A 14,817-nucleotide genomic window follows, 5' to 3' on the forward strand; every position below is an offset into this window, starting at 1 on the left:
TTATTCAACTTCAGGACATTAGGACAAATCAACTTTGTTTTAACTCTCCCAGACCTGTCTTTCTGTCTGACCAGACTCACACCTACTTACTAAATGCTTTTGCACAATTATGAGATTTGATGTTGTTGATTGTCACCTCCTTTTTTTTCAGAATGAAATGTTTTCAAAGCCATTCACGTCACATCTGCAGTCCTGGTTAAGTCATTTTAACTTTGTGTCATCAGGTGGTGTGATGAGAACCATCTGCAGCTCAACGCCAGCGTCTCACAGACTGCAACATGGTAAGAATCCATCACACCTGTCCTGTTGTGATAACAAGTATTGCTGACATTGTAGTTTTTGCCACTCAGTTTCTTTACTACAAACATTAAAGTCTCTTCTTTTCTTTAAGTGCTCGAGATTTTCCCTCCATGTTTTGGAAGTGATGTTTCTCTGCTACCATCTCGTGGTCAAAATGAACATTTCATTTTCTGAGGAAAAAAAGCTAATTAACGAAACAAAACACAGTGTTTATTTAGAAACAAACGTTTCTCCTCCAACAAAAAGCCCCTGAAGACACTTTATTCCTGTACTTGTATGATGGTTTTTCTGTGAGAGATCCGTTCCCCCCACTTTGTTCTTTGTTTTTGAACAATGTTTCAATGTTTCAATGTTATTGTAATGATCCTTGTTATATATTGTTTTGATATTACTTTTCAAATAATCATAAAGATGGGGGGAAGAAACCAAAAAAGTCCTGGCTTAATTCTCAAAACACATTTGTAGTAACCAGTTAGGCCAACAGAATCAAAAGAATAAGAGTTTAATTGGTAAGAATATAATAAAATTATTGGTTTGTTTTAGTCCATTGTGCTATACTTAGTTAGCCTTGCAGTATATTGCTTCTCTTCCTCTCACATCTCCTAAATCACTAGAGGTATTAAACCTGAGCATTAAAGTTCATTGCCGAGAGGAAAACACTTGAGGCTTCTTTTTCATAGAGACCATATGACCTGACACATGTACATAAGTTAACCTGCAGTATATTGTCTACCTTTCATTCAGTGGCTCACACACCTTTTGATGTTATTTTTCTCTACATGAGAATTTTTCAGCTCTGGATGCTCTTCTTTTTTATGGAGCAACAAACTAATTGAATGTAAATGCAAACCAGCAACTATATACGATTGAAACGATAAACTAATACAGGTAATATATAACATAAATATATGTTCAGTGTCCCACAAAACCAAGGGTACCTTTTAACAACACTAAATAAAAATAAGTAGAACAAAAATTAAAAGGACTTAATTTTTTATTTTTAGAAATTATTGAAATCAGCCAAAACAGAGTGCATGGTTTCTATAAAAAAAACTATCGTCAACATATTTATATTTTTGTTTTCAATTAATCTCATAGATTGTATTTGAAATTTGAAGTTTATTACAAAAGTCTTAAGTTCCAGTGTAGCTTTAAGGATTTAAGTTAAGATAAGTTTGCAAATAATATGACGAAAACAATCTAGTTGATTTGCTTGCCTTTCTATAGCAACATCATAAATATGTATACATAAGAAAGCATTTAATTTATCCCAAAAAGTTAGCAGTTCTGCATATTGATAGCTCACTGTCTCTATTTACTGGTAGATTATGTCATCAATAAAATAGGCAAGCACCCAAGTGGAAAATACACACACTGTAGCCAACCAGAAACAGTTGAACATTACTTGATTGTAGAAAAGACATTATCAAGAGGAGACACCTTCTTCAATCACTAAAGAAGGCAAAACATTACTGTCAGGTGTCTTCAGGAAAATAGCAGGCAAGATATACTGAGACATTATTAAATTCTGGGTTTTTTTCCTGCATAACCTTGTTTCACACTCCAGTAACACCTGGAGGCGGTAATGCACCTCTAAGCTGGGTTGCCAACCGCTATTAAACACTAAAGAAGAAGACGTTGACGTCATCAAAACAAGCCGAGCCGAGCAGCATGGAGGGTCCGTCTCACTGAGGATTTTTGACCTTCTAAAATTATTCCTTTCAGCTAGTTTCGGTGAGTTGGTTCTTTACATCCTAACTTTAGTGTTAATCTGAAGTAAAGTCGGTGTAACTTGTTGTTCCTGCTTTTGAACGCGGTTGTGAAGTTAAAACTAACGTTAGCTGCATAAAGGCTAAGTACATAGCTCCTGGATGTCTTCACGTCATCCTGCTTTTATAATCTTAATTTGCAGAGATAGCGGCAATGTAATTATTAATGGAAAAGTCATATATAGAAAGATGTGAATATTATTATATAATATAATTATGTAGTAATCAGCTCAAAGGTAGAAAATATTATGAATTTTCTTTGGGTAGCACCATAGACTATATAAGAAGGGTAGCACGAACTGGGGCTATGCTGTGTCCTTTCACCATTCAACGAAATTACAACAAATTCAATTGTGACAGAGGCTAGTTATTATATGACATTGGGTTTACAAAAAAAAACCTTCAGCTCATCATCATTTGTCAGATTATGGCTGGGAACAATAGTATTTTTTTGTCTGTACTACAGGGTTGAATAGAGCTTTCCAGGATGTCGGTCAAGCATGCATCCGTCCATGCGAAATGGATCATCGGCAGAGTAATAGGCACCAAGATGTACAAAACTGCCAAAGTGAGAGTTACAAGGCTGGTGCTGGACCCTTACCTGCTGAAGGTGAACCTTTAAACGTGTTTATTCACTGCCGATGGGTACAGGAAGGACAGGTGGTGTGGATGTTACACTGCCTACTTTTCAAACAAGGGGATACCAAGAATAATGTCAATTAAATTTCTCCTTAATCATGTCTACCTGTTATTTTACTGAGGTTACAGCTGGGTACTGTTTTTATAATACCTGTGGCATTATGATATCAGTTTTTCCCCCAACAGAATTGTTTTTTCATTATACAAAATATGCCTCTGCCATGTCTCTGTGTATCATCAGTACATAATATTGTCTGATCACACAGTTTTTTGACCCACATATCTTCTCTTAACACTTGGACACATGCTGCACCTTCTTAGTAATACTAGTTGTTTACAGCTTCTCGGTACTTTCTGTACTCATATTTGTAAATGTTATACATTGGGTTATTTGACTTGCAGTCTGACTAAGTTAGCTGTTTGGCTGTAGTAACTTGTGATTTATATTTGGAATTATTTGATGATTAATAATTAGTCACACCATTCACTTATTAAAATCCTGATCGTGCTGAAATATTGCAAGTAGCCGAGAAGATTAATTTGCCCAACTTGCATAATAATTTGGAAGCATTAACAATCTTCACTGACATGTAGTACATGATCAACTTTTCAGATAGATGATTGATTGTGGTACAGTAACTGTATTTAAATGAGTTTAATGTTGCCTTTTTTGTCCTCATAGTACTACAACAAGAGGAAGACCTACTTTGCCCATGATGCTCTGCGGCAGTGCACTGTGGGAGATATCGTCCTTCTAAAGGCTCTGCCTGAGGCCAGGTCCAAACATGTGAAGCATGAACTGTCTGAGATAGTGTATAAAGTCGGTCAGGTGGTCGACCCACTGACAGGGAAGAGAGTTGCAGGAACTGAGTTTGTGGATCCTCTGACTGACCTTCCACTCAGCCTGGAAGAGGACACAACCTTATCTGAAAAACTGCAGGAGCTCAACATCTCTGCTGCCTCCAGTGGAGCTGATTCCCCGCAAGCACAAACTCCCACTTCATGATAGAAAACTGCAGTCTTTTATGCAGTAATGTTTTGCTTAGATTATGTTTCTGTTTCAGGTGTTCATGTAAATATAAATGTATAAACAAGTAATCAGTATATGTCAATCAATGTTGAGAGCCTAATTACATTTTCTTTACTACCTTCTCAGGTAGTTTTGAGTTCAAGACACATTTCTTTGAGGAATTTACAATAAAATGACAATGAGAGGGCATTTTATTATTCACAAACATGTATGCATGGGGCCCATCTGTTTACCAAAGGTTTATGTTTGAAAGACATTAAAATATTGTAGCATATATAGTGGATTATGCAAAAGCAGAGACAAGCATCAGTCATTGGTACATTTACCTGGCATTGCTATTATAAATACATATTCAATAAGTACACTCAAATTTACTGGCATTGTGTCAAAAGAAAAATGCACTGAAAAGAAATGTGATGGTCAATATTTTAAAGCCTGTATAAGTTATATATAGAACAAAATAAGTTATATTTAGAGGTTGAAGGAAAATAGAAGCTAACAGCTATTTTTTTCGTCAGGTGTATTGCTCAAAGTCTTAAACCCTGATGTCAACTCTGTAATTGTTAGGTTAATCAAGAGCAGAAAACCAGAGTTATTCCTATGCTTAATAGGTTACCCCATGTAAATTATCATCAGGTCCCCTAGATATCAAATTAACGACACGACGTTAACTGATCCCTGTACATAAAGTAAACACGGGGTTACGTTATCGTTAATTAACGTCAACTCCACCGGGTACAGTTCGGACTGCGGCCGTTTCACAACCTCCAACTGACACCCACTTTCAGGGGAAAGATGGCGACCCGAGTCCTTCAAAGAGTTGGCAAAGGCCTTAAACAGACGAGAAATGGGCTTCAGGCAAACCGACAAGTCACGGTTGTCGTAAGGTTGGAGTTTCACAAATTGCATTCAGATGTTGAAATGCTTCTTAAAATTAGTTAAGCTTCTGCAGACTTTAAAACAATGACAAAGGCCGGTGTGCTAGGTGGCTAAGCTAACGCTAACGTAAGCACGTTGACTACGTTTAGAGCTCTGTGCAACGTAGCTAGCGTTAGCCCTATAGCTTTAAACTTGCTAACTTTCTGCTAATGCTAATTATAACCGTCCCAAATTACAAAGTGTGGAAGCAACTTATGTTAGCAATAATTATTGCGGACTTCATAATTGTGTGCAGACAGTTATAGATGCCATGTGCAGAAATAATATAACGTTAAAATCACAACTGAGTTTCTGTCAGTCCCAAACAGAATTCAACTTCAAGGTCAAAATGCAATGAATTGCTGCTCAGCAGTAGTTGTTTTGATTAGTGGACGACATAGTTTCTTCCTGCCGGAGATGTGTGTTCTAAACCAAGCTGTGATTTAAAAATGATTTAAACTAAAATGCTGTGATAAAGTTTATGTGAGAAGGGACAGCCTTGAATGCACTTTGCAGCGTAAATAGTTGTGTTTGCCTCAGCTGGCAAACTGTCGTAAGACTACTCCCTGATAAACAACAGTAACCACCAGTGTGTGTATATATATATATATATCTCAGAAAACGAAATACTAATGATGTGGGAAGGCTGCTTAGGAGTCCATGTAATTTAGACTAATCCTCTGGTTATGTGCATTATGTGTAACGTTACAACTTACAGGCTTCTCTATTGCTGATCTCTGAGCTGGAGTTTCTTTACTATTAATGAGTTAGGCTGTATGTAAGATTTTGAAGAATGTTCTTAGTTTCCTGCAGCTATCATTGACTAGTATACAGGTAGTTTACACTGACCTCAGTCTTATTAAGAGGTGCAAGGGTATTTATATTGCACATTTCTTCATAAATAAACTGAATGCATTACTTTAAAGGCTTACCAGTTATATGAATTATAGCCTGACTGATGGATTTTTGAAGCTGATATCAATAAGGAAATAAGAAAGCTTTAAAAGTCCTCAGCAATATATGTCAATGTAGTGATTTTATCTTAAAGATATAGCATAAACCTTTAGTTAAGGTTCCCTTAAAGCTGCTAATTAGCCTAAAGAATTGTGAAAATTCTCTGTGTTGGTGAATTATTAAAAAAACAAATCACCACTTAATTTTGGATTAAAATGCACGTTACTGAGATTGTAACTGGTATAATATTAACTATTTTTGTTTGTAATGCTGTTATATTACTGCGTTTCATTACTATAATCGCTTTACTTTTGTAATGCCAACACTGTTTATATATTTGTGCTTCTTCACTTGCTGTACTTTCTATCTTTCATCTTACTTTATATTTTTATAGTTTATTGCTATGCACCAATATACCAAGGTGAATTCCAAATATGGGAGATCCTACTTGACAATAAACCTGATTCTGACTAAAGTCAGTGAGTGGGCCACAAGTGTATTGAGAAGCCAAATCATTTACTGCTTAGGAGACTTACAGAATTGCACTAGAGTACAGGCAGTTTATGCATAGTTCAGCATAGTTTTATGCTGCACTGTTGTTGGTATCTTATTTCTTCATTGTGTAGCAAATGAAGTGCCGGTTGTATCCAACGTTTGTGTTTCGCTTCATCACAGGAGCCTCTCGGGTTACCGTGAAGACAGCTGGTTCAAGTCTCTGTTTGTAAGAAAGGTTGACCCCCGAAAAGATGCTCACTCTCATCTGCTTGCCAAGAAGGAAGACAACAACCTGTACAAAATACAGTGTATGTATTTTTTGAGACTTGCTACAAGTGTTATGGTGGTTCAAATGAGAGACTACCCCGACTGAATGTGTTTCATCATTTCAAGATGGATTTAAAAACATTTTTCTTCTGGTACAATCTTGTGTTAGTATCCACTCATGTTTTGTTGTTTCCTTGCAGTTCACAATGTGAAGCCTGAGTGCCTCGATGCTTATAATGAACTTTGGTAAGAAGTCCCTTTTTCTTCATTGACGTCATTCAGATGCCCTTCAAAGGCACAGGTTTTGTAAATCTTTGTGTGTATCTTTAGTGAGAACGTCTTGTCTTCCATTCATGCTGACCCTGAATACCCTTGTGAGCTTGTGGGCACCTGGAACACATGGTACGGAGAGCAGGATCAGGCAGGTAAGAGCACGCGTCAAGGTTACCATACAAATGTGTATGTGATAAACCTGCTTGTGAACGGCATTTGACTGATTGGTTGATAGCCCATTCATTCAGGTAGTCTGAATAAAACCAATACTTAATTTTCAAGAGAGAAAAGATTGATTAAAAACACAGATAGGATAGTAGGGCTCTAAGGATGCATCAATCAACAGATAATGAATTGACAGTCATCTAACTTCACAGATGTGAGGTTTTAATGCTTTTTTCTATTCTGTATCATTGTAAATTTAATATTTCTGGGCTTTGAAGTGATTGTTGGACCAAACAAGCAGTTTAGAGGTGTACCTTTGGGCTCAGGGAAACTGAATAACATGTTTCATCTGTTAAACACAAAACATTAATTGATTAGATGCAGATTAATTGATCATGGGAATTATTGTTAGTTGCAGCCCTACAATGATTTTAACTCCCGATTAAAGGTGGCCTATTTAAGACCATCTCACTATCTCATGGACCTGTCCTTTCAGTTTGCTGCTGCTGAATGCGGCGTAAAGGATTTTACTCAGACATTTTACAAACATATTGCTCTTTCTCTCCTCTCCCCTGACACAAACTGGCGCTTTCACAAGTTTAAAAAATTTTTTTTGGTGATTATAGCCGTGACTGTATCGCACTTTTCCTGGCTGCTGTCCATTTTGTACTTGTGGTGACATTTATCATTCCTCATTTCTCTGCCTCTAAAGTTCTTGCTCAGTAATACCCTCATTAAAGCTAGTCTAAAAGGCAGGATATATAAAACATATTCACAACGTGTGCACTGAGAAACAATATCCAGTCCTCTGAGAGAGAGAGAGAGAGAGAGAGAGAGAGAGCGCTGTCACTTCATGGTTAGTCCTGTAAAATTAACAGTTTTCATGATTGAGTCTTTCATTCAGTTTTTTCATCTTGACAGGATTCAGTATATTATTACCTGATCAGGTTTGGCTGATACGATCTCAAGTGTGGTCGCAGGGTAAACTCTTTTCTACATGATGAGAAGAACTTTTGGATTGTCTCATTTCATTTGACAAAATGACTAAATGTTAAAATATTAAAGCAGCCAGAGTTTTTTTTTTTTTTTTTTTTCACTGCAGCATTTTTCAGTCAGAATCTCACATTTTACCAGATGTAACTGTAAAAGTAAGATGAATTCTAGACTAAAGATTTCTGGTTATTTCACTGGATCTCATCAAGTCAGCTCAGATTACAGCAGGTCTAGAGAGATAAATAATTAAACAGATTTTAATGTAAAAGAAAAGCTTTCCCAAAGAAATACAGACACACCGAGATCTATTCGAGAGCTGCATTATTTTTGGCTCTTCTGCTCCTTCTATTCTAGTTCACCTGTGGAGATATCGGGGAGGATACCCGGCTCTCACCGAAGTCATGAACAAACTCAGGCAGAATAAGGTAACGGGTGCTCGGATTAGTTCAGTTTACTGGCCCGTAGGCCTCCGTTTCTGGCAGTGCACCCCTTCATTAGATCCACAGACCATTTCTCCACCTTTGTGTTTCACCATCTTTATCTGTGATTTTCTAGCTGTTTGGTGTGATGGTTATTTTTGTGCAGGTATCGTTTTAAAGCTTATTTACAGAATGGCTATTGTATACTATACATAAGGTCCGTGCAGGTAATGGACTCAATCCAGCCCTATCCTTAAGAAGTTGTGGAGTTTTTGTTTGTTTAGTCAGGTTGACTAAAGTTTCACCAGAAATTTACTTTTATAGACTTTTTTTTATAGACTTACCGTTTATTTATTTATTTTAATTTTTAATATTTTTATATATATTTTTTTTTAACACAAACACACATACGCTTTGATTACTTGACGCTATAATCACTTGTTTAATGAAATGTATGGGGTTGATTGTTCTTATGTAGTTTGTATGATGCTTTGGCAATATTGTTGTTACACATTCATGCCAATAAAGCTATTTTTTTTTTTTTTTTATTGAATTGACTTTAGGAACATAACGTTGTTCAGAATGAAAAGAAGTATAAAATTTGTGAATTTCAGATAAATGTAAAACTGTTTCAGGTGTCATGCCCACATGGATGTTACTCATTTAAGTGTACGCTATTTAAAATGAAGCTGTTATTGATCACAAACACAGGCAGATTAGTAAGGTATGTTGGTCTTTAAAATAGCCTGAATGTTATAACTGCACATTCCCACATCAATCTTATCTTAGTATCTCAGATTACTCAAGATCTTATTAGGGCTGAACAGTTGATTGAAATCTTATCAGAATCGTAATATGGCTCACTGCAATTTTCAAATCGCAGGAGGTGCAATATTTGTCAAGCAGCCGTCTATGTTGCCACAGTTGTAGTTGCACTTCGTCATGAGAACGGGTGATTTGGTGTATCAGGTGTATAAAGTGGTCTGATCTCTGTTGATGCTGCAACCAATCTGACTTTATTGCCTTGATCCATCATGCTACCTGACCAGAGTTTTTATTTTTACAGATATATTTAGGAGTTGGCGGACTGCGGCAGATTTGCTGAGTAATGTGTCGCTATCGTTTGTCGTTGCTGTAGGAGTTTATGGACTACAGGCATGAGAGGGGGAAGATGCTGCTGTCACGTAGGAATCAGCTGCTTCTGGAGTTCAGTTTCTGGAACGAACCTGTCCCTCGTCCAGGACCCAACATCTATGAGCTGCGGTCGTACCAGCTCAGGGTAAGTCTGTCTCCTGCATAGTCAGTTCACCAGCTGCCTCCCGATATACTTAAAAACGTACTTACCACCCTCTCCTCTTTACATTCTCATTTCAGCCAGGGACGATGATTGAGTGGGGAAATTACTGGTAAGGCATGTCTTTCTTAATTTTTCTCTCAGTTCTTTGGTAATTGTAGAGCTACCATTATTATGTACCATATAAAGTTTCCTCACTACTATTTTATTGGTTTTACAGATTGTAGCAGATGGGTATAAGTCAACAGTACTCTTTGGCTACACAATCTAGGCATGAGTTCAAATCATGACAAGATATTTTACACATAATTTCTAAATTTCTCTTGTAATTGACCTATTTACGCTGTATTTAATATATGGACCTATCTGATTAAATTGATAATGACTGGGAAATGAGCTTTGTAATTTACTAGGGTGCATGTTAAGACCAAACATGCTGGGAGGGTTAAAACAATTGTTGTAACATCAAAATTGAATGGTCTGATCAGAACGAAATTACTGGTTTATCAATGAATTTTCATTTCAATATTAAAATTACATGTTTGTTTAATCTGTACAACCCTTCAATAACAAGCTGTTTATGTCTTTGTTTTTGTTTTTTTATCATGTAACATAACTCTGGTGCTCTGCAGGGCACGAGCTATTGAGATTCGGCAACAGAACCAGGAGGCGGTGGGAGGCTTTTTCTCACAGATTGGAAGTCTGTACACGGTTCACCACTTATGGGGTGAGCAGTGTTTAATGAACTGTGCAGCAGCATGATATCTGCATACAAAAGTTAAATTGTAGAATCTCACACACACACACACACACACACACACACACACATACATTTTATATATATATATATAATCTTTTTTTTTCTTTTCTTTCAGCTTACAAAGACCTCCAGTCCAGAGAAGACACCAGAAATGCAGCCTGGCAGCGTGATGGCTGGGATGAGGTTGTCTATTACACAGGTAGGTCTTAGTTTGCTGTCTTCTCTGTTCCATCTTACCTTTCTGAACATCAACTTTTAGTGGAATAGCATTATGATATGATTATTTAAGTTACAAAATCCTGTTGTTTAATTTCAAGCAAAATGTGATTTTTTTAAAAATGAACTTAATATGTCATTAAAGTTTATTTGTTAGACACAGTTATATAAAACATAAACATAATTTTGTTTATTTGTCATGTGGTGATATATATCACAATCAGAAATATATGCTGATTAATATCATATCATTAACTTCGTATGCCATATTACCCAACACTACTTTTTACGTTTCTATAGTATCTGATTTATTAAACATCATGTGTATATAGAGTCCCTCCACTTCCTGTGAACCACCATGGGACCACATTTTGGGAAACATATTAACGTAGTCAATGGCGAGAGATGACAGATTTTTTTATCTCATTTCAATTAATTACACATACTGTATGAAACCCTAAAGTCTCGTATGTGACGTCATAACCTTTTTTTCTCAATGACTGAAGCTAAAGTTCCGGAATACGTTGCTGTTAAAACGGAGTGTTTTCTACCAGCATGTAAACGTATGACCAACGTGGCCAGACTTTTTTTTTTTTCTCCACTATAATTTCACTTTAAATAGTTTTTTCACCTCTTTCTGGAAGAAAGAGGTGACGGCCATGTTGACAATGTATATTGTCTAAGAGAAGAGAGGAGGTTAATTGAGCGATGTCACACAAAACTAAATGTTACTTTATTTTTATGACAAACTGCAACTTTTTGGACTTCCAAAATTATCTTTTTAATTGATTAGATTGAATTAATCATATGTGTAATTTACGGCACAATTCAGACGGGGGGGAAAAATTGTTGTCCCTCGCCATTGACTACCGTACATATTGTCTTAAATAAGGTCCTATGGGCGGAAGGGAGGGGCTGAGGCTCTCTATTGGAAATGTCTGTAATCAGGGTAGGTGATAAGATAAACCTGATTACCCCAGCTGCTGTGTCACCAGGTTTCTAATTGGCTTTTTACATAAAAAATTTCAGACGGGGAACATATTGTGGAAGGCTGAAAGGAAAGATCATTACATACATTTCATGCATCCTTTTTATTCAACATCGTTTAGACAGATTCACATTTTTTGGGAAAACTGTGCTCTCACTATAGAACCTGTCCGATCACACTATCAGTTAAATGCACACAAAATCAGAAAGCAACATATTGTATCTTTTATTTCACTTACTATAAGTAAGCCGTGGTAAGGTCGGGGATAGGGGAGAAGTCTGATTACTGAATGGCTGAATGTATTCATGACAGATGTTTCTAGGTATACATAAAAACATCTGCAGTCATGGTGGTGGCGTTTGCTCACAGAATGTCTGATGTGCACATTATAACACAATGACCCAACAAAGCCTTTCCAAGAATCTATTATTGGAGATGGAGGTCTGATGCAATGAAGATCTTTTTCTACATGAAAGGAAATACATAAATAAATAAATTACAAATACTGTATTACAAATCAGAGCTCTAGCTTTAATCAACAATAATAGTTAACTAAATATATGATTCCAATGCAAAAAACTGAAATATTAATCAAATTAAATATGATTATAAGAGTGAAAACTCACATAGGTTGTTGATTTGTCCAGGTTATTTTCTGCGTAACCTGATTTTCGCAGTAAGTTTTTGTGTGTGTGTGTCCATGCGCACACATGCAATTATTTCAGAACACACAATTTATTTTTCATTTATTTATTTTATTTAAACACACACTTTTACTGATTTATTCATTTTATTTTATTTATTTGATGATTTGCATGACATTCATGCCAATAAAGCAAAATTGTATTAAATTGACAGAAATCTGTTGCTAAGACTGTTGTTTCCTTCCCTGTCCCACAGTCCCTCTTATTCAGCACATGGAATCTAGAATAATGATTCCCATGAAGACTTCGCCCTTGAAGTAACAATGACCAGCGGGGGGGGGACCTCTTAACAGCCGCTGAAACTACCACACTGATCTGTAGAGTGTGTAACCAAACGTCAGTGTGCACTGCCAGGGAAATCTGCACAACATGTTTGAGTTTTTGTTTCCTTTCTTCTTTCTTTCTTCACTCCCCTTTCTGTGTGGGCCTAGAATGTCTTATTTCAGATGGTGAGGTTAAAATGATTATCACCAAAACTGTTACCTGTTACAGCAGTTACTGTGTTAATGATCCATTAATGCGCTGGTTTTCAACAAACGATGATGTGACATGCTCCTCCTTTTCACTGTCTATCATTTAAAGGGTCAGATTTTAAGTGTTGAGATCCCAGGAAGAGGTGTGAGTCAAACATTTAGCAGTTCTAGTGCTGGTCACAGGCTGGAAATGTCTTTTTATAAAAATGTGATGCAAAAGAAAACATGGCTCGTAAGCCCAGTTGCATTGATAACAAATCAAACAAATGTAACTTGCATCAGTATTTAATAACAAAAGCACAGCGTCCAGAGCTCACAGTTCATTACCAGTCTGAATTGGATAAGCTTCTTTAAATGTTAAATAGATGATGGTCAGTTTTACAAAGAGGAACCGTCTGTTCACTAATCAGTGTTTTTTATTAAATAAACAATGAAGCAGACTGTCAGAGATCGTGACCTGTGTTGCAGGGCCACAGTCAGACTCCAGATGTTCACCAGGTGTCCACTCTTATAGAAAGTGTGACTTCATGTTTACATGGCTTTGATGCAGTCACCTGATGATAATGGTGTGTACCAGTGATCTGTTTCAAAATCAGTTTGCTGGAGGAAAGGATTCATAACGATGCATATAAAGACAAATATTGGAGTTCACAAACACAGTAGTGACATAGGGGTCAGAACAGGAAGCTAGACTTTGATATAGTCTTTTTTTTTTTTTATTCCTATTGGATACATGAACATAGTGTTCAGTTCTTGGGGTGAAGTTGTGCTGAATCCCCCTGAATGAGTCATTTTGAGCTTGCTGTTAAACTGACCACATCTCCAGATAATTTTCTAACTTCAGCGTTGTGACACTTACGGCTCTTCCAGCTGTGAGGAGGAGGAACGAGATGATTCAAATGTGTATCAAGTTATTTTTGATTTCACCACAACTAATCAGTAACTACAAACTGCTGTGTTTGGTCTGTACCTGTACCAAGCTATTAATGCCAACCGGGTGATTGTGTGCTCTAAAGAGATTAATGTGTTTTTTTAAATGGTCAGATTGTAGATGTGCATAGTGGGCTTAATGACCAAGCCTGTAACTGACGTAGGGTGGCATATGTTGATAAACAGAATAAAAGTGGACAGAAGAGGAGCAATATCTTAATGTGTTCAATGTGAATTGCAGTGCTTTAATAAAATTAGTTGTACATATTGAATTAAACTTATGATGGAAATGGTACAGTCTCGGACGCCTTTATCATGTTTTGGTTGAAATGAGAAAGTGCATTCAGTAGATTGTGACTAAGTATTTCAGCCACCCTTAGTGATGCTGGTTCTGCATTTCTCATTGATCCATCCTGGGCAGAAAAAAATCATGTTTTATTTGCAGGACTTCAGATCTTTGTGAGTTCCCAATAAGGAGTAGGCAATATATTATGAAGCTGAATCATAAGGAATAGCACAGAGTAAACATACCAAGAAGCACAAATCTCGAGAGTGCAGATACTCTTTATTGTGGCAAGTTTTTCCTGATTAAAACTATTTGGAAGTTTATAACAAACCCATGTCTGGACCACGTTTGTACATCAAGTTCCCGGATCAGACGCTCGCAGTAGCAACGGTGACGTCACTTGACCAATCGGCGTGTCGTCTGGGGTGTGCCTTACGCTGCCTTCAGTGTAAATTAGAGATCTTAATATCCTCTTAAGCACATGAACGGCTCCGACGAGGTGGTAATCGCTGCAGAAATTGAGAATGTTAACTTTGCCTCTCCAGGACCTGTGGGATTAGCATTATTAGTCATATCATGGTCGTATTATAGTCCCTGTGTTAGTGTTTGTCACTGCTTTGTCATGGAATATGATGATGTATGATGATTCTACTCTGCTCTTAAACATTAAAAAGAAACCAACAAGTTTAATGGAGAAATGTAAACATATTTTCTCCGACTTATAAAACACATCAACTTTTGTGCCATAGTAGAAGTTTGATTTGATATTTAGCCCTTACGTAATAATATTGCATAGTCATAATTGCTGCACAAGAATATTAATTTATTCCAGCATCCTTTGTACTATTTCCCTACACTATTGCCTTGCTGTCTACAGATGTTTTTTTGTGTGGCTGTTTGTCTGTGTTTTGTAGGCTTCACTAGTTTGTCTGTTTTGTTGAGCT

General features: G+C 36.7%; 2 protein-coding genes across 4 annotated transcripts; both read left to right on the top strand.

The window, feature by feature from the left end:
* Positions 1–1,915: 1,915 nt before the first annotated feature.
* Positions 1,916–3,927, top strand: mrps17 (mitochondrial ribosomal protein S17). The gene is made up of 3 exons (XM_038708619.1): positions 1,916–2,034; positions 2,536–2,679; positions 3,391–3,927. The coding sequence occupies exons 2-3, from the start codon at positions 2,557–2,559 to the stop codon at positions 3,712–3,714; spliced, it is 447 nt and encodes a 148-aa protein (XP_038564547.1). The 5' UTR covers positions 1,916–2,034; positions 2,536–2,556; the 3' UTR covers positions 3,715–3,927.
* Positions 3,928–4,469: 542 nt separating this feature from the next.
* On the top strand, positions 4,470–13,880 carry LOC119895467 (protein NipSnap homolog 2-like). 3 transcript variants are annotated; one of them, XM_038708617.1, is made up of 10 exons: positions 4,470–4,625; positions 6,286–6,413; positions 6,573–6,618; positions 6,703–6,797; positions 8,158–8,228; positions 9,361–9,501; positions 9,597–9,628; positions 10,149–10,243; positions 10,392–10,475; positions 12,381–13,880. In XM_038708617.1, the coding sequence occupies exons 1-10, from the start codon at positions 4,534–4,536 to the stop codon at positions 12,443–12,445; spliced, it is 849 nt and encodes a 282-aa protein (XP_038564545.1). In that variant the 5' UTR covers positions 4,470–4,533; the 3' UTR covers positions 12,446–13,880. The 3 variants fall into 3 exon arrangements, with proteins under 3 accessions (XP_038564545.1, XP_038564544.1, XP_038564546.1); XM_038708616.1 differs by lacking the exon at positions 12,381–13,880 and adding an exon at positions 12,128–12,258; XM_038708618.1 differs by lacking the exon at positions 12,381–13,880 and adding an exon at positions 12,128–12,261 and having other exon boundaries at positions 4,492–4,620.
* The last annotated feature ends 937 nt before the right edge of the window (positions 13,881–14,817 follow it).

The sequence above is a fragment of the Micropterus salmoides genome, unplaced genomic scaffold, assembly GCF_014851395.1.
Source record: "Micropterus salmoides isolate LMB-PRFRI ecotype aquatic unplaced genomic scaffold, ASM1485139v1 Ms_hic_scaffold_9, whole genome shotgun sequence".
NCBI classification, from domain to species: Eukaryota; Metazoa; Chordata; class Actinopteri; order Centrarchiformes; family Centrarchidae; genus Micropterus; species Micropterus salmoides.

Excerpts from the sequence above, each read along its gene's own strand:
- mrps17 (XM_038708619.1), top strand. The coding sequence starts at position 2,557 with ATGTCGGTCAAGCATGCATCCGTCCATGCGAAATGGATCATCGGCAGA. Across the intron at positions 2,680-3,390 it reads TGGACCCTTACCTGCTGAAG|TACTACAACAAGAGGAAGAC; the intron begins GTGAACCTTTAA and ends TTGTCCTCATAG.
- LOC119895467 (XM_038708616.1), top strand. The coding sequence starts at position 4,534 with ATGGCGACCCGAGTCCTTCAAAGAGTTGGCAAAGGCCTTAAACAGACG. Across the intron at positions 4,626-6,285 it reads CAAGTCACGGTTGTCGTAAG|GAGCCTCTCGGGTTACCGTG; the intron begins GTTGGAGTTTCA and ends GCTTCATCACAG. Across the intron at positions 10,244-10,391 it reads CACGGTTCACCACTTATGGG|CTTACAAAGACCTCCAGTCC; the intron begins GTGAGCAGTGTT and ends CTTTTCTTTCAG.